General features: G+C 29.7%; 3 protein-coding genes across 14 annotated transcripts; 2 read left to right on the top strand and 1 right to left on the bottom strand.

The window, feature by feature from the left end:
* Positions 1-40: 40 nt before the first annotated feature.
* LOC122516042 (FHIP family protein GK23746-like) lies at positions 41-6,609 on the top strand. Of its 9 annotated transcripts, none has more exons than XM_043633565.1 (11): positions 44-323; positions 676-846; positions 966-1,177; positions 1,285-1,765; positions 1,859-2,104; positions 2,890-2,937; positions 4,075-4,242; positions 4,358-5,632; positions 5,733-5,931; positions 6,152-6,308; positions 6,387-6,609. In XM_043633565.1, the coding sequence occupies exons 2-11, from the start codon at positions 697-699 to the stop codon at positions 6,547-6,549; spliced, it is 3,099 nt and encodes a 1,032-aa protein (XP_043489500.1). In that variant the 5' UTR covers positions 44-323; positions 676-696; the 3' UTR covers positions 6,550-6,609. The 9 variants fall into 9 exon arrangements, with proteins under 9 accessions (XP_043489508.1, XP_043489504.1, XP_043489500.1 ...); XM_043633568.1 differs by having other exon boundaries at positions 44-346; XM_043633566.1 differs by having other exon boundaries at positions 44-520.
* Positions 6,610-8,779: 2,170 nt separating this feature from the next.
* On the top strand, positions 8,780-15,650 carry LOC122516041 (nuclear factor related to kappa-B-binding protein). Its single transcript, XM_043633563.1, has 15 exons — positions 8,780-9,203; positions 9,403-9,651; positions 9,735-9,967; positions 10,042-10,307; positions 10,439-10,791; positions 10,872-11,203; positions 11,281-11,523; positions 11,611-11,844; positions 11,940-12,161; positions 12,241-12,611; positions 12,696-13,016; positions 13,128-13,317; positions 13,418-14,183; positions 14,312-14,677; positions 14,777-15,650. Exons 1-15 carry the CDS (start codon positions 9,198-9,200, stop codon positions 15,230-15,232), a joined length of 4,608 nt encoding a protein of 1,535 aa, XP_043489498.1. The 5' UTR covers positions 8,780-9,197; the 3' UTR covers positions 15,233-15,650.
* On the bottom strand, positions 15,271-20,454 carry LOC122516040 (inositol-trisphosphate 3-kinase B). Of its 4 annotated transcripts, none has more exons than XM_043633560.1 (8): positions 18,761-20,453; positions 18,234-18,604; positions 17,690-18,011; positions 17,340-17,589; positions 17,158-17,238; positions 16,717-17,085; positions 16,355-16,567; positions 15,271-16,259 (listed from the first exon to the last, which is right to left on the bottom strand). In XM_043633560.1, exons 2-8 carry the CDS (start codon positions 18,556-18,558, stop codon positions 15,930-15,932), a joined length of 1,890 nt encoding a protein of 629 aa, XP_043489495.1. In that variant the 5' UTR covers positions 18,559-18,604; positions 18,761-20,453; the 3' UTR covers positions 15,271-15,929. The 4 variants fall into 4 exon arrangements, with proteins under 4 accessions (XP_043489495.1, XP_043489496.1, XP_043489494.1 ...); XM_043633561.1 differs by having other exon boundaries at positions 18,234-18,598; XM_043633559.1 differs by having other exon boundaries at positions 18,234-20,453.
* Between the last annotated feature and the right edge of the window lie 225 nt (positions 20,455-20,679).

The following is a 20,679-nucleotide window of genomic DNA, read 5'->3' as shown; positions in this document are numbered from 1 at the left end:
TACTTCTGTTTTTTTTGATAATACCGAATAAACGCCATCTAACGAAACGCAATAACATCAAATGCGTAGATAACAAAGGATTGAAAATAAACTATATGGAAATATATTTATTTACTTAATTTATATCAAAAAATATTATAATTATGTTGTAATTACTTGTAATTAAAATATTCTTACACAATAAATTGTCATAATTTCTAATTAGCATAACTATAGTGTTAGTTTGATTGAAACGTATTAAGTAATTGGTACACTTCGTGTTAAAGTACAATTTTGGTTGTCATCCCTGGTCATAATATTCTTTTTTAATCAGTGAATAATAGGTAATTGTGAATCACAAAAAATGGTATTGAAACTCAATGTATTATAGTAGTCATAGAATTGGTGTAGAATAATTTATCTTATTTGAAAAGCGTGTTAAGGTCGAAATGTCATGTAATTCGACTTATCGTATTCGTCCTGGCACAGTTGGCTTAGTGAATATGTATTCTTTTTTATCGTATGTAGTGGCTTTGTACAGGTGGGCGATTAATGTATTAAGTTAGACATTTTTGACAAGTACTTTGTGTAATCGTGTTTCCAAACATTGCACGTTTATTGTATGCAAGAAACGATCGTTAGAGTGTAATACAGAAAAAATATGAATAAACATTAAATGTTTTCCAACTTTTGAAGGTATAAATTTTGCTCTTAAAAATGAGTTGGTTACGAAATAGTCCATTGAGAACAAGTTTTACTAAACAACGATCTAGAGATTCACCACCAAAAGATGCCGATCCATCAGCATGTTATGATAGCTTCTGCAAACATTGGCAACAAACTTATGAGATCATTTTACATACTATTGTAAGTTATATCAAATATTAGATGTAGTAGTTAAAAATATGTTTTATGTAAATATTTTTCAATAACTTTTATAATATTTTAAATTCATTATACTTAGTCATTTAATTGTATCTTTACAGCCACCAAAGGGAATACCTAGTCAGGACGATGTTCTTGGTGTTGTTAACCACATCGACCAGATGGTAACTCTTCTAGTATTGGAACTCAGAGAGTCTACTTCTTCCAAGCATTATCGTCAAAATTCTAGTGCAACGCATTCTCCATGTTTAGAGTACTTATTAAGTGAAAATTTACTTGTAAAATTATATGAGTGGAGTGTACATACCGGAAGGTAAATATTTCAATTGGTTTTATTATATATATATATATTATTTGAATATGAGTAAAAGTATTACATGTATTTCTTATTATTTTTACTAAACATTATTTTACTTTCAGGTTTAATAATGCTGTTCGTTTAGAACAACTGAAACTTTATGAATTATTAGTATCATACAGCGGTACATTGCTTGCACACGAACCAGTAACAAGACCGCTGTTAAGACTATTAGAAGAATGTGCTAATGACATTATGCTTTTGGAAATAGAAAAAAAATTGGTTGTTCTACTAAATCAATTATGCGTAGCTTTAATGCAAAATATGGCTCTACTAGATCTATTTTTTCATTCAACGGCAACTGGGAAAAATAAGTTAATAAAAAAACTATTTGTTTATTTTGTAACTGTATGTAAAAGTATTTTCCTGATATATTTCGCATCGATTTTCAGGTTTATTATTTTTACATTATTGATACCTCACGTTCATAGGGAAGGAGGTATTGGACAACAATCTCGAGATGCTATGTTATTATGTATGTCTCTTTCCAAAAAAAATGATGAAGTTGGATTATATATTGCTGATCAATCCAATATTTGTCCGGTAAATTATATTTTTCAATATAAAAATAATGTCAAGAAATAAAGCAAAAGATGTATAAATTTACAATATACAAAAAAATGTTTATTTCACTAGGTACTAGCTACAGGTTTGAGTGGCCTTTATTCTTTATTACCTCGGAAACTTCATATCGAAACAGATGATTGGCATCGTTTAACACCTGATGATGTTAATGATATACCAGCACTTATACAACTTATGAATTCTTTGGAATTTTGTAATGCTGTTGCACAAATTGCTCATCCTATGGTTCAAAAGCAATTACTTGAATTTTTATATCACGGATTTCTAGTACCAGTAATGGGACCTGCTTTATTACAGGTAAGTAAAAGATTTTAAGCAAAATAATTTTGTGATTTATCACATAATTTATTTGTGATAAAGAAAGGTATTCACTTAATAATAGCAGTGTACTTTTTAATGATATAAACTCTTAAATTAACTTTTATAGAACTAAATTATTGTGATATATAAAAAAAATTAGTAGAATTCAACAATTCAACAAATCCTTGACATTTTTAATTGCTTTTTTTTATTCAAAATTATTCATACTATATTATTTGTGATATTTTTTTATTTTATTTATTGTTATTCATACACATATATCCACATGTAAAACACAAAAGCTGTTATTTGATTAATCAAAGCGCACGCAATTTAAGACACAAAATTGAATATAAATTTATCACTGATTATTAATAATACCTATTAAGTAGTGTACATTTTAACATTTACAAACTTAATTCTAAATTATTTTTATAATAATTTATGTTCTTTTATAAAATAATTAAAGTATTATTAAATTTAATAATTTATACAATTAAAAAGAAATTTTACTATATTTTATTATATTATAAATATAAATAAATTGCATTAATTTTGTGTAATATTATACATATTATTATAATATTACAAAATTATTATACGTAAAAATAATAAGCATTTACATAATATCTACGTAAAGCATTGCTTAATATTTTGTGTATTTTTCAATATGGTGTTGGTACTGCTAAAACTCAATTTTCATGCTAATGAGGCATAAGTCATTGATGTTATCCTTTATGATTGTTGGTGGCTATCTGGTGATACGCTCATGGTGCTCCTAGGATTCTCTTGGCTTGACTCTAGAACAGCTAGATGCACTGGAGCACCGGGTTAGTACAAAATATATTTTTGGGTATATAAAGATAGTATCTCAGTCAAGAAAGGAAATTTTTGGCATGATAATTTGCTTTTAAAGTCATCTATTGTAAAAAAAAAAAGTCGAAAAACAATTCTTTTTAATGTTGTAAATATAGCATTTTCTACTGAAATACTGTCTTCGTAAAAAATCTTACTCCAAAAAATTTTTATAAACTTATAAAATTCATATCTAATCTTTTAGGACAAAATATTAGTCATAGATTTATTTTAACCCTTTCAGTACAGCTATGTCGTTTACGAATACACTTCTGCTGTATGAATACTTAGATCACTAATAAAGTTCTACTGTACAGGCCAGTTACAACATGAACATAAAATTTGACGATGGGTGACTATAGTCACCATTAGTACACAGCAGACGTTAAACAATGAATGACTATAGTTACCAGTATTATCGAAAGGGTTATCAAAGAAAAGAATAATAGTTTATAAATATTTTGCTTTACATCATATACGACATTGTACTATAGCATATGATACTTAACAAATAACTGTAGTTTCTGAGAAACAATATAAATTTGTATTTACTTATGCTTATGATATTGTTTAATTATCTTTTAATTTTATTATTTCAGCCGAATTTATTTAAACCGCTTTTTTGTCATTTATATTTTTGTGTAATGTGCTTTCTGTAAATTTATGCTTCATAAGATATCTTATGTAAATGGTAATGGTTCTTGTTTTCTTTTAACAAATTAATTTTAATATTTATTTATTTTATGTCACTCTTCAGCACAATATTTTGAGTTAATTACTTAAACCATTGATTATCTCCTTTAACAATATACTAAAATAAAACTTTCGTATTTGTTCCTGAGTACCCTTCTTTTATCACATAAAGTGAATATCCATCTTCATTTATTTTTTTTAAATTTACCAGGTTCAACAATAGCAGTAATTAATTTTATAATACATAAAAAGGCAACTTTTTCATTTTATTACTCTTTAAACAAATAATAACAAAATTCGTAAAGTTACAATTTTGTATACTGTGACATCAGAAAGAACTAATAATTTGAAAGTGTTCTGCAATATTTTAACAAAAATCTGATAATTTTGTATAATTTTTCTCTATGTAATATTTCTAGACAACTGTGGATGAGTTAGTAGCAGCTACAGCTTATTTTGATTTATTTCTTCGATCCGTAACAGAACCAGGTCTACTAAGATCACTAGTTAGATTTTTGCTAGAAGATAACTATGACGAATGTAGGATATTGGACAGTCTTATACAAAGAATATCTTCCAGATCAAGGGTACATATCTAAAATATATTTCAATATATTTTTCGTGAATAATATTTAATCTAATGATAATTTTCTCTCTTGTATTAATATTGTATGTTTGTATATGTTTCTCTCTTTTTTATAGTTATGTATCGTAACTTTGGCATTATTTGATACCTTGATTAACTTAAACTGTGAGGATGTAATGCTGGAGCTATGCTTAGGAGCCTTAAGCCCTTGTTCTCACGTAATGTTATCTCAGCGCCGAAGATTGAAAGATATAGATCCTTTCGGACGAGGTGCAGAAAAATTTTTAGCTTTGATACCAAATTGTTGTTCTCCATTTTCTCCATTGGCTACATCACCTACTTCATTACCAAACACTTTGTCTGCTTCACGTGAAGAATCTTTAAATAGTGCAGATACATTGAAATCGTTACCATTATCAATAAATTATGGTACCAGAATATCAGACAGTCTATATGGGAATTATCATGCTTATCTTTGTGATGCTAGACAGAAAATAACAGCTTGTAGGATAGCATGTCGTAATTGGTCATCTCGTTACGATGGAGAAATATCTCAAGATAATAATACTGGAAGTGCAGTTACTTTAACAGATGAAAATACATTACTTGATCAATCGACAAAAAAAACAGAACAAAATATAATACAATCTTCGGAAACACATTCAATTGCTGTCATTGGTACAAAGGAGAATATTTCTTCCGATAATATATTAGCTAATATTCAAAGTTTACTAGAAAATAAAGAATTAACGAAAAATACACTTAATACGGATATACCAGTAACATCAGATGTAGTATTATCACTTGAAGAACAAGCTAAATTAGATGCTGATATTGCTGAATTATTAAATGAAAATATAGGTTCTTCAGAATCTATTGTTGAAACATTTTTAACAGCAGATAAAAAAGGCTCTGATAGTGGTATAGATGATTCAAATACAGCTATGAATTCTCTACTCTCATTGGGAGAAAGTAGTGGTTATGAAAGTTTCGCATTTAAAGGGTCGTCGGAGTCAACGCCAGAAAATGAGCCAAGTGAAAATCAAATAAATGAACATGAAGAAACAGATTCAGAATTCAATCACGAGCCTAATGTACTTATCCATGATAGTGTAGAGTCTAACTCTATAATATCAGAAGAATCAATAATAAATAAACAAAGTAAAGATACTGCATGTCGTCAAGATATATTTAATGGACAGCCAAATGTTGGCATATTTTTGGATGTTATTTTAAGAAAACTGGAATGTATGACAAGCAATAATTTATATGTTAATTTACATTTAACTGGTCTTATCAGTAGATTGGCAATTTATCCACAGCCATTGTTGCAATCATTTCTATTGAATCATTCATTGGTGTTCCAGCCTAGTATCAGATCATTATTTCAGGTTAATTTATATTATTATTAATATGTCATATATATATATATATAATTTAAATATTATATAAACTAATTTTTTCATTGATATTTGACACCTTTTTTTATAGGTGCTTGCATCTTTAAAGCATAAAATAGATCAGTTTCTATCCAAACATGACAATGTCGACCTGTTAGTGGATCAAGCTAGATCATTTTTAATTGGTCGTGAGGATAGATTAGTAAATGCACGAAAAAATGCATTAGAAGCTACTGCGCAATTTGCATGCAGTAAAAGGAATTCCTTAACAAACGACTCATTTTTAAGAGGTATCATTTCTTTTCTAAACATAATTTAAAGCTTAGGCATATATTTTATCATCTTGTTTATCTTTAACGCATACGGACATGTGTGTACGCGTGTATTGGTTACCATGAAGAAGTACTCTATTTCGAAAATATTTATATAACATAGGTGAATATAAACAAAAGGTTGCAGGTAACAGTATATTATTAATGTTTAGTTTTAATATCACTTTTAACTGTTTAGGTGAACCTAAAAGGAGAAGCTTAACATCGTCCTTTACACAAATGTTCAGAAGAGCAAGTAATACATCTGGCTCAGTTAATTTAACAAATTCTATCAGTCAACCATCTAGTATATCAGAGAATCAATTAGAACCTGTAGGATTTGGAACAGGCTATCGGTAAAATTTCTGTATTTAATGCATTTCAAAAAAATACTAATTATGTAATTTTTAATATAAAAAAATTTGTATTAATAGATATTATATTAGATCATCGTGGGAATCTCCAAGTGAAATAAGCCCAGTACAAAATATAGTATTATGTGCAGTTGTATTAGATGAATGGTTAAAAGAATTAGCAGCTATTACTCAAGAACATGCCATTATGTCACTTACAAATGGTTTAGAACATAAAACATAATACAAGGATCTATAATGATAGAATTGCTAAATGAATCTAAAAAAGGTAAATAGATATTAATAAAAAATAAATAGCTTTGCAAAAGTGTTCATTATTTTTTTTAGCAGGGTTTTTAGAATTATAGCTACACATTATATAAGCTTTATTACATTTTTTAAAAAGTTGTTGCATTAATTTAATGTATATAAGATTTGTATCGTATAAACTAATATGCTTTTCTATTATTTTGAATCGTAGCATCATATTTGAAGGCAAATTACTTTAACTATCTTTTGAATAATTAGTATTTAATTATAAATTACTTGCACATTTGATTACATTTCACATATATGTATATATATAAGTTACATATATTTATGTTACTTATATAAATATGTATATTATAAATATGTATTATAAAAGTAAAATTATCTATAAGATATTCTTATAGAATATATTCTACAAAAATCTATGAGAACGTGAGAAAAAGAGAGAGAGGAGTGGTATTATTATCTTTAATTTATCTAATATTTTAATTTACCAAATTAAATACAAAAAAATGTACAGATTCATCAAAATAACGTTGGGGCAAGTAAGCATCAATTTTGAATAAAGTTTATGCTCGAACATTAGGCTTTCTAATATTAAATATCATTTATATCAGATAGTTTCCTAATAAATTATACAAAGCAAAATAGTTCTCAAATAAAATGTATAAGATTTTTGATTTTTTATCAACACTTTCTCTTATACAAATAAAAATATATATAATAAATATTCTTTTTAGAAAATGTAAATAAGTATATCTATTTTTAATGATTTACATATGATTTTATTGTTATTTAATATATATAAATATAAATATTTTGATGTTTCTTGTTAATGATGCGTACTTATATTAATTGAAATAAGTTTTAAATATTATTTACAATTTTAAAACAAAATATATTCTTGTAGCTTCTTTATGTAATATACTAACATTTTAATATTATTAAGATGACATGTCTATATTTTAAACATTATATTGAAAATTGTAAGACTCGTTTGGCTTGTTTTACGATTATAATTTCAGTAAGGAGTGTTAAATGAATTGCCAAATATAAAAATATCATTTACTCTTTTTTATAAGTATAAAAAAAAAATTATTATTTATGATAAAATTGATGAATTTTTTATGCAATCTTATTATATGTATATTGTATAAAAAGTTAATCTTGCCAATACAATAATCATGACAAAATCAAACAAAAATATAACACATATCAAGGTCTAGTTTTAAATATTCAGGATTCAAATATTTATTCTGATATTTTTAAATACGTATTTGATATTACTTTTGATATAAGCACAAAAATTATATTAAATGGTAAAAAAAATGCAATCCTATATAATGTAAATCAAGCTAATAGTTTTGTTAACTTTAATAATATAATTTTTGTATTGTTCGTTTGTATACAAGATGTTTTCAAAAATGTGGACACAACTTTACAGATAGATTCAATATGCTAAAATAATAAAAAAAGGTTCATATGAACATATGCCCAAAGTTATGCCTACATTTTTGGAAACACTCTGTATACATTTTAATGTTAAATTCTTGCCTCAATGTGATATTATAATTATGATGATATAAAAATAATAAAATTACCTTGTAAAAACTATTTCTCCGATACAAAATAAAATATGAAGATACAATTTATTTAAAACAATTGAATGTGATGAAATTTACTAGAAAAATTATTAATTGTTGTTATTGACTGTAATGACGATCATGCACAATTTTTATTTATTTTAATTAATAACAAAAAAATATATAGAATTATATTATTTTATAAATAATATATTTGATAAGCTATATATATTATTTTTTCATACAAATTGTATATTTTTTTTTATAAATGGGTATATATGCATTCAGTTGTATTCTAAATAATAAATATGTTTCTGAAAATTTTAAAAAGTAATTAAATTCAGGATCAATCTGTAATATGTCTAGTAATATTGGCACCGTTTTTTTTTATAATGACTGTCGATAAAATAAAGCATAACAAAAATGGTAAAGAACTTTAACCACAATCCAGTTAAAATAAAAAAACAATAATTCTCTACCAAGTTTCATTAATAGTAAGTTGTGAATGTGATTAATTATTTCAATATAAATTTAATCTTGTAAAGTTATTAAATTTAATTAAATTTCCGTTTAAATTATACAATCAATAAGATTAATTACATATGTTATCTTTCTTTACTAGCGCCCTCTTAGTTTCCAATAAGGATGGTGAACTAAATACAGAATTTTCTTAGTATATTTCTTTGTTATTAGAGTAAAACATAAAAATATCGAATATTTCTTACTTATCATCGATCCAAAAATACGAAAAATATCTTTGCAGAAAATCTTTGATGCGTAAAAACCTTAACTTTGATTGTATATTCGTAGAATAATGAGTTTATTCCGAAACAGTAGGAATCTATAATAGTAATCATGACAAGTCAAACAATGAATAATAAGATTACGTATAATAGTTTAATATGTTATATTACTTTTTTCTTTTAAAAAATTAGATATGTGCTGGACATTTATTTTATAGTCGTAATAATTGTATTATTTTAATATTTTCTCAAAAGTATCAAATACGTCAAAAACAAAAACGAAGACACTTGCAAATATGGAGGTTGGTTTTCATGAATAATACTAATTTTCATTATAATATATAAACAATTACATTTTATATAATTCAAATATATATTTTATATATTCAATACTATATTTATAATTATATTTATAATTATGATGTTTTTAAGCTTAATATGTTAGTACATTTTTGAAAAGCTTTTATATAAGTAGTGAGATAATTATTTATTATGAATTAGGTAGATAATTGTTCAGCTGGTGGTGATACCGGAGGAGAAGAAGATGAAGATGATGCTTCTACACATGGATCAGTAAGTAACAGTAGCAGTAGTGGCATGAGTGGTAGTAGTACTTCAACTGATAGTGGAGAAGACAGCGGAGAAGAACGGGATTCCAGCGATACAGATAGTCATAGTTCTGCGGATGAAGATGATGATGAAAACGAAAATACAGAATATTCAGTAAAAGCAGAAAGTTCAAATTCTATGGTAAATATATAAAATACATTAATTTCTTAATAAAATAGGTTTTCTTAATAAAAAACTTTTCTTTTTAACTGCTTTATTTTCAGAGGTGGGAAACTTGCGTTGCTGCGAATACAAGACTAAAACTTCCACAAGATCTTTGCGAGAATCCTGCTATCTTCAAAGAACTATTAGATTATCCGTATTTTTGGAATGAATGTCTTAGTGAAAATCAAAGAGAATCTTTATATAGCTTCTTACCGACTTTTCCAAAAGATTGTGATATCGAAGCTGAAATGGAAAGAACACTGCAAATGCTATTCGACAGGGAGGATCATAGGTAATTACATGTTTAAATTTTCAAATGTAATATTTGTAGATATTGTTTTTTATTAATTAAATTAATTCAACTAGATTTGGAGTTGCAACATTAGATGCATTTCATAAACATCTTTTAGCTGGTTATTATAGACCAGATATCAAACGAATGCGCAGTTTGCTGCATAAAGCACAACACAAAAGACTGCTTTTTGAAGAACGTAAAAGATCATACGAACTTGCCAATCAGTTACTTAAATCACGAGAGAGTTTATTATCTAATGCATATAAACAGGGTTTTAGCCACCCTGTACATCGAACAATGTCTAAATTTTATTGGAAGAAACCAAAACCAGCAATGGGTAAGTGACTACTCTTATAATAAATACTAAAATTTTCCTGGCTGTTTACATTTGCCCCACACTTCAGCCTTTTGGCAGAGAAGTATATAGTAACTTCCCGGGGACAATACTAACAAGCAATCAACTGATAGTTGAAGAGAAAACCCAGCTACGCTATTTGGAGGAACTGAGTATCCTGAGGACTGAACTGGGAGCTAGTGCAAGGTTAGCACCTGACACAACATCTGAAAATGAAGAAAATTGTTTATATTATCAACTATCTGGAAATAAACAAAAGAAGAAAAAGCGCTCCATCATGAGTCTTCAAGGACTATCAATCAGGGGGTTGCAGATCAATCAAGAAGATGAAACTATTCGACCTGTATTTTCGACGTTCCAACGAACAGACTATGCATCAAATAGGTCACTATTTGTTCGTGAACAAACAGAAGAAGCATATCGTTTAATGTTAACAGCTCATAAAAAAAGAAGAGCACGAAATGATGTATGTAAAACTTGCTATATTATTAGTGTATTAATCAAATTATAAAGTTTGTAAAACATTTATTTATCTTCTCTTTTCAGATTCATCCAGAATTAAATACTCAGGGTATTGCTCTTGCTGACTTAACTCAAAGAGCACAGACTGGCCAAAAGCACAAGCTTTCAGTTAATACTTCTATAAGAATTCCTCCTGCTAAGAAACGTATTAAACAAGAACAGTCTACACTTTGTCCACCTGTACCAAAATTAATAAATTCAAATTCTATGAAACACGAAAGTGATAACAGTGATTATTCTCATACAACAGACGATAATAGACATTCTAATGCAATGGATATAGATCACAAGTTGACACCCATAAAATCTGAACCTGTAGATGTATATGATATACCTCAAGTGTCAAAGAAAAAAATGTATGATATAAAATTAACAAATTTTCTCGATTTCTTTTAATTATTATTTATTCTTATACTTTTAATTATTTATACAGGAGCCCTGTTACTTCTAGAAGTAATAAACCTATTCCAAGCACAATAGAAATTAAGAAAGAAGTAGAAGAAATAGACTTTGATGATATCAAATCAGAGATTAATACAGGCACAAATGATGATGTTATGCCAGAAACAGAGGATGACGAGGAAAATGATAAAAAAGAACTTGACTTAGGTAGCATTGACATGATGCAAATACCTATTCAACTTGATGATGGTATTGATATTCTTGATGATGTGAAGTAAGTTAAAAATATATTACAATAATATCTTATCTCAGATAAAGAAACTAAGTGTGCATTCTTCAAATTTCTTTTTCTCTGTTTAAGATGTGAGAATGAAAGTGTTATAACTATGAGAGATAAAGAAATTTCAATACCCAGTGGAGAAGATACTATTGATGTTAATAGTGGAGCAGAACTAATGCAAGAAACACATGCGTCATTTTTCTCTTTGCTGAGAGATGCTTTTACCTCTAAAGGAGAATTTAGAATGAGTACTGGAGAAATAAAGGATGCTATCACACAATGGCAAGGAAATCCAATTTCACCACTAAATGACTGGTATGGAAAGACACACACATATAATTTAAAAATAAAACATACATTAAAAACTAATTAAATGTTTTAAATAATTTTCTATACATATTTTTGTGCAGGTATTCCTTAGCATCCTCATGGCCATCATTAGTTCCATTAGCTTTAGGATTTCTTGCCGGTGAATTAACATATTCTCAAGAATTGGAACAACAGCAGGAACGGGAACAAGAACTTGTTCCATACTTAGAAAATAAAGGTAGTGGTGTATATGCCTGGATTGGTGCAGGCAGAGATTCTGATTCTCGTCTATTAGATTTGTGTACAAGATTTCTAATACACAGGTAGCTAAACGTGTTTTTATACAAAAGTTCTTGCTATTTTCTTATGTTCTTAACTGTATATATAAATTATTTTTTTCAGAGACTCGCTAGGGCCATCTTATATTTCATCAGCTGTTGTTTCTGTGAAACAAATATCACAGTTATCAACGTCAAGTAATAATAACAATAATGGAAACAATACAACCAATGGAAACACTAGAAGTGGAAGCCCTGCAGTCGAATCAATTAATATTGATACGAGTTCTCTTGGATCTATTACAGAATGGGAACCACCAAGAGCATTATGGCCTACAGAATGGAAAGTCCGACCTTCTACAATAGAAGAACGCGAAGAGTTTAGAAGACAAGAACAAATGCGGTATGCAGCACCTCATAAAGCATTTACTTATCGCATGCATGGATATGCATCTGTAGTGGGACCAGTCAAAGGCATTTATCAACATAACGTTGGTATGTTCTCCTTTAGTAATTAAAATCATTTTTATTTCTAAAATTATTTTTCTTTCATTATATTTAACATTTTTTACGTAATAGGATCTGGATTAACTAAACCACGAGGGCATTCTTTATTAGTAGCTGATCGACCAAATTTTGTAACAATCTTAGCATTAGTCAGAGATGCCACAGCTCGATTACCAAATGGAGAAGGAACTCGCGCTGACATATGTCAGTTATTAAAAGATTCTCAGTACATCAGAGAACAAGGAGAAAGTGATGATAAAGAAGGGTATTTACATTCAGTTGTGTCAGGTGCTTTAGACAGATTACATTATGAAACAGATCCATGTGTTAGATATTACCCTCGGCGTAAAGAGTGGCTATATCTTCACAGAGCACGTTCAGAATCGGAATTTGGTATGTACTTAGGATCTCATTATTTCATACTTACATATTATTATATATGTATGTATTTTATATATATTATTTCATAACTAACTATACTCTCTTTTTAAAACGATGTTTTAGAAATGTATCATCAACAGCTACAAGGTGTAGCAAAAAATAAAAAAAATGTAGGAAATACATCACGAAATAAATTATTACAAGCGTCTATCAAACCTATCATACATAAGGAGCAATCTCCTAATAGTAGCAAAGAAACTACTCCCAAAAAAGAAAGGCGTGCTGTTACTGTGGTTCAACCTGTTATTACTCGGTAAGTAGTACATATGTAAAACCTATATAAATAAAAATAAAACAAAATACAATAAACTACTACGTAATAATCTAATTTTGATGTATTATTATTACTATAGAAAAGAACAACGTAAAACTGAGGAAAAAGTTACTGTTGATCATTCAACTTCTTCTGAACAACCAGTTGTTAATACAACAACACTAACAACAATCAATGCATCAACATCAGCTATTTCTACCGCTACTAGTACTGCTAGTACTACTGTATCTGTAGCAACGGTTCCAAGCTCTTCTACGCTAACTACAACAGCTAACATAGAAAAAAATAATGTAATTTCTGAAGTTAAAACTTTAACGACGTCAAATACAATTAAAAAAGTAACTAATATAGGAGGAAAACCAGTTGCGGTAGTAAAAACGAATGCGACACAAAGTTTATTACAATCAAGTCAACAGCATTTTCCTCATCATCAAATACAAGTGTCCACATCTGCAGGACTCCAGACCATAAGATTGTCAGGACATTCTGTACTTCATTCTGCTCAACCTACTTCAACAAGTACCAGTTCTTGTATAGGAAACACTACGACAAACTTAGCAACAATATTTCCTAATACTAAAGTTCAAAATCAACAACAATCACAAGCTGTGGTAACAAGTCAAACTGGAAAGAGCATTTTGCAAACTTCTAATATAAAACAACAATCTCAACAACCACATGTATTGCCTGGCAAAACATTGCTGGCATCTCAAATAAAGTTAGTGAGCTCAGGACAAATAAAATCATTACTCACAGGACATGGCCTTCAAGGTCAAACGATATTCATTAAACAATCATCTCCATCAAATAATCAATCTCAACAATTACAGCAACAACAATTAAAGGTACAGTATAAAGATACTCCTTTTATTTTCACTTCATTAATGTCAATCTTTACCACTATTAACAGCAACAGCAACAGCAACAACAACAGCAGCAACAGCAACAGCAGCAACAACAACAACAACAACAGCAACAACAACAACAACAACAACAACAGCAGCAGCAGCAACAACAACAACAGCAACAACAACAACAACAACTTCAAAGAGTTGTGACTAATCAGCAACAACAAATACAGACATCAGGAATGCAACGTATAATTGCACAAATAGGCGGTAAACCGATTGCTGTGCAAATCCAACAATCTCCGCATCAATCACAACAGCAACAGCAACAGCAAAAGATACTAGCGAAAGTTTTAACTAGTACAGGTGGAGGACAACTTATCTCTGTAGAAAGTTTACTTGCACAAAAAGGGTTAAAACTAGCAACCAATACTTGCCATACAAACCAATTAAATAGACAAGGAAAACAAGTCATACAAACTCAGTATCAGGTATCTATGTAAAATATATATATATATATAATTTCGTTTGTAAAATAGATTATACATAATGTACTTAAATTTATTTGTACGTTCGATTTATTCAATTAGGTAGTATCGCAGGGTCAAACATCTTCGGTACAATCGAAAATTATTGCTAGTACACATCAACAATCTCAGTCACCTCAAACTCAAACAGTCAGAATGGTCACAGCACAAATTGCTGGAAAACCTATTGTCCTGGCAAGTGGAAATAAAAGTGTTGGCGTTGGAGTAAGTGGGAGTGGAAACGTAGTTCTTGGAAAACAAAACCCACAACAACAACAAAGCCAACAGCAACCAATAATTCTGCCAAGTCAGTTGCTAAATATTAAAACGTTACATGGTCTTAAGGTGATACCAACGCCTACAGGACTGAAGACAACAGGTGCAGCGGTATACGCTAGAGTTATCGCACCGACAACAATCTCTTCAACAGTAAATCAACAGCAACAACAACAACAACAGCAACAACAACAATCAGCTCAAACACAATCGTCAAAGAACAATTCACATAGCACACCTTGACAAAATTAATATGGTATTGTTTTATTCTATACTTCTTCTTTGTTTTTCGTCCGTTTATATTTTGAATACTTTAAAACTATTACAGGTATAAACCACGTATGATTTACTTGTAAAACTGTAGTTAAAATATGTAGCACTTCATTGTTGCATTGAATTTAGTATTTACAACAGAAAGTGTTGAACACATAGAAATTTCAAATTTTTCATACAACACACACTAAAACAGAACAACAGCTTTGTATGAATAGGAATGAGGTGATGGATAATATATGATTCATAAATGAAAAAAATACGCGAAATTTGTATTATGTATGGAGTATTTACAAATGCATGATATAATTTGAATACAAAGCATTACTTGCTCTTGTGTTCTGAAAATATGTAGCGTTAAGTATAAATAAACTTACATGTAAGAAAATATTAAGTTATTTTTTTACAGGTTTCTGCCTTTGATAAAAAAATCTAATTAGAACACCTAGGTAGCACTAGCTACCGCGTCTTTGGTTCACCCTTTTTTCAAGGATATCATTAGAGACAGTCAATGTGTTCTTACAATATTGTATAGATTACACTTAAAATTAAATTTGCACAAGAAGACGTAAGTTAAGTCTATCTGTTACAGCAGAAAGCTATAAGAGATAAATTAACGAAACGCTTGTGTTATTATTACATTTAGCACATTAGAATAAACTTGAAGTTATATTTGAGAACTTCTTATTTCTTCGAATATGTCAATGAGATTATTGACACCTATTAGATAACCATCTTCGTGATTTCCCACTTGCCATTCAACATCATGTCGAATTTCAGATAAATGTTGTGGTAGAGGTAATGTCTTTGCGAAGTCAATCATCCATATACCGGCATTTTTAAAATCATGCACAAACAATAAACTCGAACCAACAACTTCATGTGAAGCAAAAAATGGAGATGCCTTAAGCGTTGTTCGTATAGCATTAAGACGTTGTAAATATTTTGGAACTGCATGTGCGTAACCTTCAACAAAACGCTTTAGAGCTTCTGTAACCTAAAGTAAAACTTTGAATTATAATATGTAATTATTGTTGAATTTAATATCTTAAAATTAAACTTAACTAGTTTAACTAGTATATAATGGCAAACCTGTTCACGAGTTTTAGTTGTTTTAAAATCTTTCGAAGTTCCACCATGCGCTAATTTTATACCTTCAACGCGAAATCCGAGTGTAGCCGTACTAGAAATGGTTTCTCGCCAAACCATATATCTTGGCTTTGTAACACCTTGTAATCGATGTTCTTCGACACTTGGTGCAGTTGGATCAATTTGTATCATTTTCTCATACATGTCTTTCCTTAGCTACATAACAAAAAATTATACAAAAGTTCCAATGTACATAATACGTAACGTTTTCCTTTCTACGTAAATTCATCACGGTTATTATTATTATTATTATTATTATTATTATTATTTTTTACAGTATTTCGTCATATCGTATCCTATGGTACCTTAGGTCTTTCTTTGGCTTTTGCCAATTCAGATTCAAGATACGTTCGCACTCCAATTTTACAGTCCATTACACAAGGTTGTTCAAAATCTCCCAAAAGATCTTGAAGTTGCAAATATGAGCTAACAATGGATTCCTTCTCTATCACTTTATCTTCACTTTTATTCTTTGTTTTTAATTCTGAATTTTCACAGTTTTCTTCTTCAGATTCTCGAATATTCAAGACTCCTTTAAATTCAGGTACATATGGTCTTAGAATATCATGCATTAGCAAACGGAAACAAGCTTCTTCCTGCGAGGAGAATTTCTTTAAAATAGTTCCCGATGTTGGTCCAGCATGAAAATTTCCTTGATGGCCAGCTAATTGTACCTAAATTAAGGATTAGGAAATAAATTATCCAGAATATCATTTAATATATATGCAAGACCATTTAATATATACCCATGGATATCGTTGTTTTTTATATATTTGAAAGAATGGAGCCCAATGCACAACATTTCTTAATTTTCTCCAGCCAGATGTCTATAACAAATACATGATTATTTTAAGACGAACATAAACAATGTGAAAAAATGCAATCTTAGTATACATCTTTAATTATATTTCTAATCAAGTATACCTACTCGTAAAGATTTAACTGGTTGAAGTTCTTCAGAGATATCACAGTCATCTCCGCTTAAACTGGAAGTAGTAGAACAATCTGATACTTTACGTACAGGTGGAACATCTAATAATACAACTTTTGATTGATCTTTTAGTTCGGAAGGACTATCATCTGTATATTCGAGAACTGGAGGATCATCAAATTTAGTGTAATATTGACCAGTAGTCTCCACACATGAATTTCTTCTGTTTCCTGCTTCGTGCAGATTTCTGAAACAAGTAAAAATTTCTTTTTTATATTATTGTTATTACATAAGTATATATAAATGTCTTAATAAAACTTAATATATATTATAAAATATAAAAATACCTTATAGAAGTGGTATTAGCTTGCCCTAGGCACAAACAACAGGAATCAGAATGTCTACGAAGGCGACAAACTTGAAGGAACTTTATATTTAATGACTCTTGTATCTCATCACAATCTAAACAAGAACAACTACTAGTTTGACTCGGACTCCCACTTGTTCCATCATACTTTTCGACATCAAGATTGGTTCTCTCAAAGTTTTCATCTAAGTAAGAATAATCTGAATAATCGCTAACAACCACGCTTGGTGTTCTCCAATATCTTGGTCGTCCTTCAGTAGATTCACATTCACTACCTTCTACCATGTTAAAGCAATCCCATCCTGTTAAGGAAAGAATAATCTTTTATTCTATTTACTGAAAGTTCTGACATCAAACAAAAAAGAAATATACATTGGAAAGTTTAGATATAAAAAGTTCTAAAAAGAAATGAACATTAATGATGAAACATGATTGATATGATAGTATAATCAAATTCTCTTGTTCTTCTTTCAATGTTTATATTCATTTGTATTTTCTTTCTAGAATTTACTCAAGTAACTCACCTTTTCCTTGATCCTCATCACTTAGTACTGCGCTATCGGAACTGTAACATCTCGTGACCCTCAGTTTGTGTCGATTTTGCTGATAAACACTGTTCGATGTATCGTCATCACTCGGCAAGGTAGAATCAAGACTCCAGCATCGAGCTACCGATCCTCTTCTTCGTTCCGTATCGGGCTCAATGCCCTCATCGTTCGGTGGACTTTTACTTAAGACACGTACAACCGGCATCCTAATCGTATCAAACTTGTCATATCTTTCATTCGCTTCCGTAGAATCATCATTATTGGTATCATCTTCTTTTTGAGGAAGATTCTTCGACTTCATCACGGTGACCCCATTCAGTGGCTGGCGGTTGTGCTGGCAGCTGTAACTGCCGTATTACAGACAAATATTCAACGATACGATCCAATGGAATGGTGGTCGAAAGATCGACGCGCTCGAGCGCATAATAATAAACGTAAATGAGGAATGAATGATGTTCGATCGTTGTTGATTGATACTATTAATTTCACAAAATAATCGTTACCTCGGACTTGACTCTTCTTTAACGTGTGCTCTTTCATTCGATATGATAGCCCATAGTATGAATGTCGTATCGGTTATATTAGACTTTAAATTGAATGCTTTCCAAGGACGATCCCGATGCTACATATCGACAATCCTACTCGACGCCATGTCGCGTTGAGAAACACGAAACTCGACGGGAGTATGCCCAATAGTTGTTCGATACATGCCTTCCTTCGTTCGCACTCACCCACCGTCCCCACTCTATTCTTTAAAGGAATTTCCTTGAAGAAAAAAGTAACCCTTTTTGATAACTTCTTTCTTTCTTCTCCCTATTTTGATTTGTTTCTGTTATTGTCAGTCTCGAACGAGTTCATAGAGTACAACTCAACGTCTCTTGACACAGTAGTTTATCGCTCGTAGTAACACGTTCATATTTATTCGTTTTACAAAGAATTTAGAAAACATCATTTTATAAAGAATATCGAACGATTTTCTTCGATTACTTTATCTCATGTTCCATTTCAACGAATTCGTCTAAAATTTGTCGATTCTTCTTTGACGCATCGATATCGAGACATCCTTCTTTTTAATTTACGCGCGCTTTGTACTTTTCGTCGACTGTCGATTGTTTTGACCATCCTTTTTTTTTTTTAAGCACGCAATCGCAGAGATTTATTTATTTCAAATTAATTAGAAAAAGAAATTGCTTATGGCGATAAACGATAATAAATAAGAAACAATAAGAAGTTCAAGTTCGTGGAAGGCAGGAGAAAGAATCTACAAAAAGTGTGCTTGATAATGCGATTCGGGAAAAAATGTAGAAAGGATGAGGTTGGAAAGGTATACTGAAATTGTTTTTTATTCTTTCGTTTGACGTCACGCGTGCGTCAGAGAAACTGTAGAAACGAGAAAGTGCGATTGAATGATCGTATTTACGATCATCTCGCAACTATACGTTGTCTGGTATCGTTAATTCTTTCTCCTTCTCTACGAACGATCCATTATCTCGTCAGTTCAAATGCCCCTCGGCCACTTGAGCCTATCTGTGTTCGCTTCGTTCTATTCAACGCGTATCAACTACTTGTCGTATAATAATAAATGTTCCTTATTCATTTCGGAATATTTCAAATGTTTACTAGATATCAACGACCTCTATCTATAATTATAACTCAATATTCAAATATTCACTTTCGTATCGCATACAAATAACTCTTGAATGTTATAAAATTCTTTGTTTCAATCGCGTTACTGATCACTTTTCAACTTTGTCCGTTACTTTTTCGTATTATATGACTGTTCGAGATCATATGTATACATTAGTATTATTTATATTCCTTCTGTGTTAAAACTAGAAAACGTCAGGTGTGTTAGAATCATGAACAGGACGAGTAACATTTGTCATGGAATTAGGTCAATGTTGTCTCAAGGCTATTCTCTCTCTTTCTCTTTCTCTCTCTCTCTCTCTCTCTCGTATACTCTAGATAAATGATGACACATGTGTTAATATCGTATCATCGACTTATAAAATAGACTGCATGTTTCATAGTAAAACGTTTTAAATTCTAGCAAACAGAAGCAAATAGTATATTATACATTATCATATTACACTTTCTTTTAAAGATAACGTGATTGGCTAATGCGTTTCCACGGTAACATATACGCAGAATAAGCATCTACAGTATAATTTTTCAAACTATGTATATACTTATTTAGACATTTGTTTTTAAATATCATGAAATATAAAAATTATAAAAAATAACAAAATAAAATTACTTATTTCATTTACAAATTTAATTTAAAAAAACTTAAGAATTGTTCATTTAAAATTTTATATATTATATGTACGATTTTGTATATAATAAAGATAAAATGCCCTAATTTACTTTTTTCTCTTCGTTTTCTAAAGTTCACACGCAACTTATTATGTGCCTATAATTA

Source organism: Polistes fuscatus, unplaced genomic scaffold (assembly GCF_010416935.1).
Source record: "Polistes fuscatus isolate 324 unplaced genomic scaffold, CU_Pfus_HIC Scaffold2, whole genome shotgun sequence".
Lineage (NCBI taxonomy): Eukaryota > Metazoa > Arthropoda > Insecta > Hymenoptera > Vespidae > Polistes > Polistes fuscatus.
Note: the sequence above shows the minus strand (reverse complement) of the source record. Positions and strands in the feature narration are given on the sequence as shown.

Excerpts from the sequence above, each read along its gene's own strand:
- LOC122516042 (XM_043633565.1), top strand. The coding sequence starts at position 697 with ATGAGTTGGTTACGAAATAGTCCATTGAGAACAAGTTTTACTAAACAA. Across the intron at positions 2,938-4,074 it reads TAGATGCACTGGAGCACCGG|ACAACTGTGGATGAGTTAGT; the intron begins GTTAGTACAAAA and ends TAATATTTCTAG. Across the intron at positions 5,633-5,732 it reads GTATCAGATCATTATTTCAG|GTGCTTGCATCTTTAAAGCA; the intron begins GTTAATTTATAT and ends CTTTTTTTATAG.
- LOC122516041 (XM_043633563.1), top strand. Across the intron at positions 12,162-12,240 it reads ACAAGATTTCTAATACACAG|AGACTCGCTAGGGCCATCTT; the intron begins GTAGCTAAACGT and ends TATTTTTTTCAG. Across the intron at positions 14,184-14,311 it reads TACAGCAACAACAATTAAAG|CAACAACAACAACAACAACA; the intron begins GTACAGTATAAA and ends CAACAACAACAG.
- LOC122516040 (XM_043633559.1), bottom strand. The coding sequence starts at position 18,558 with ATGAAGTCGAAGAATCTTCCTCAAAAAGAAGATGATACCAATAATGAT. Across the intron at positions 18,012-18,233 it reads TGATGAGGATCAAGGAAAAG|GATGGGATTGCTTTAACATG; the intron begins GTGAGTTACTTG and ends TTTCCTTAACAG. Across the intron at positions 17,590-17,689 it reads GCTAATACCACTTCTATAAG|AAATCTGCACGAAGCAGGAA; the intron begins GTATTTTTATAT and ends TACTTGTTTCAG.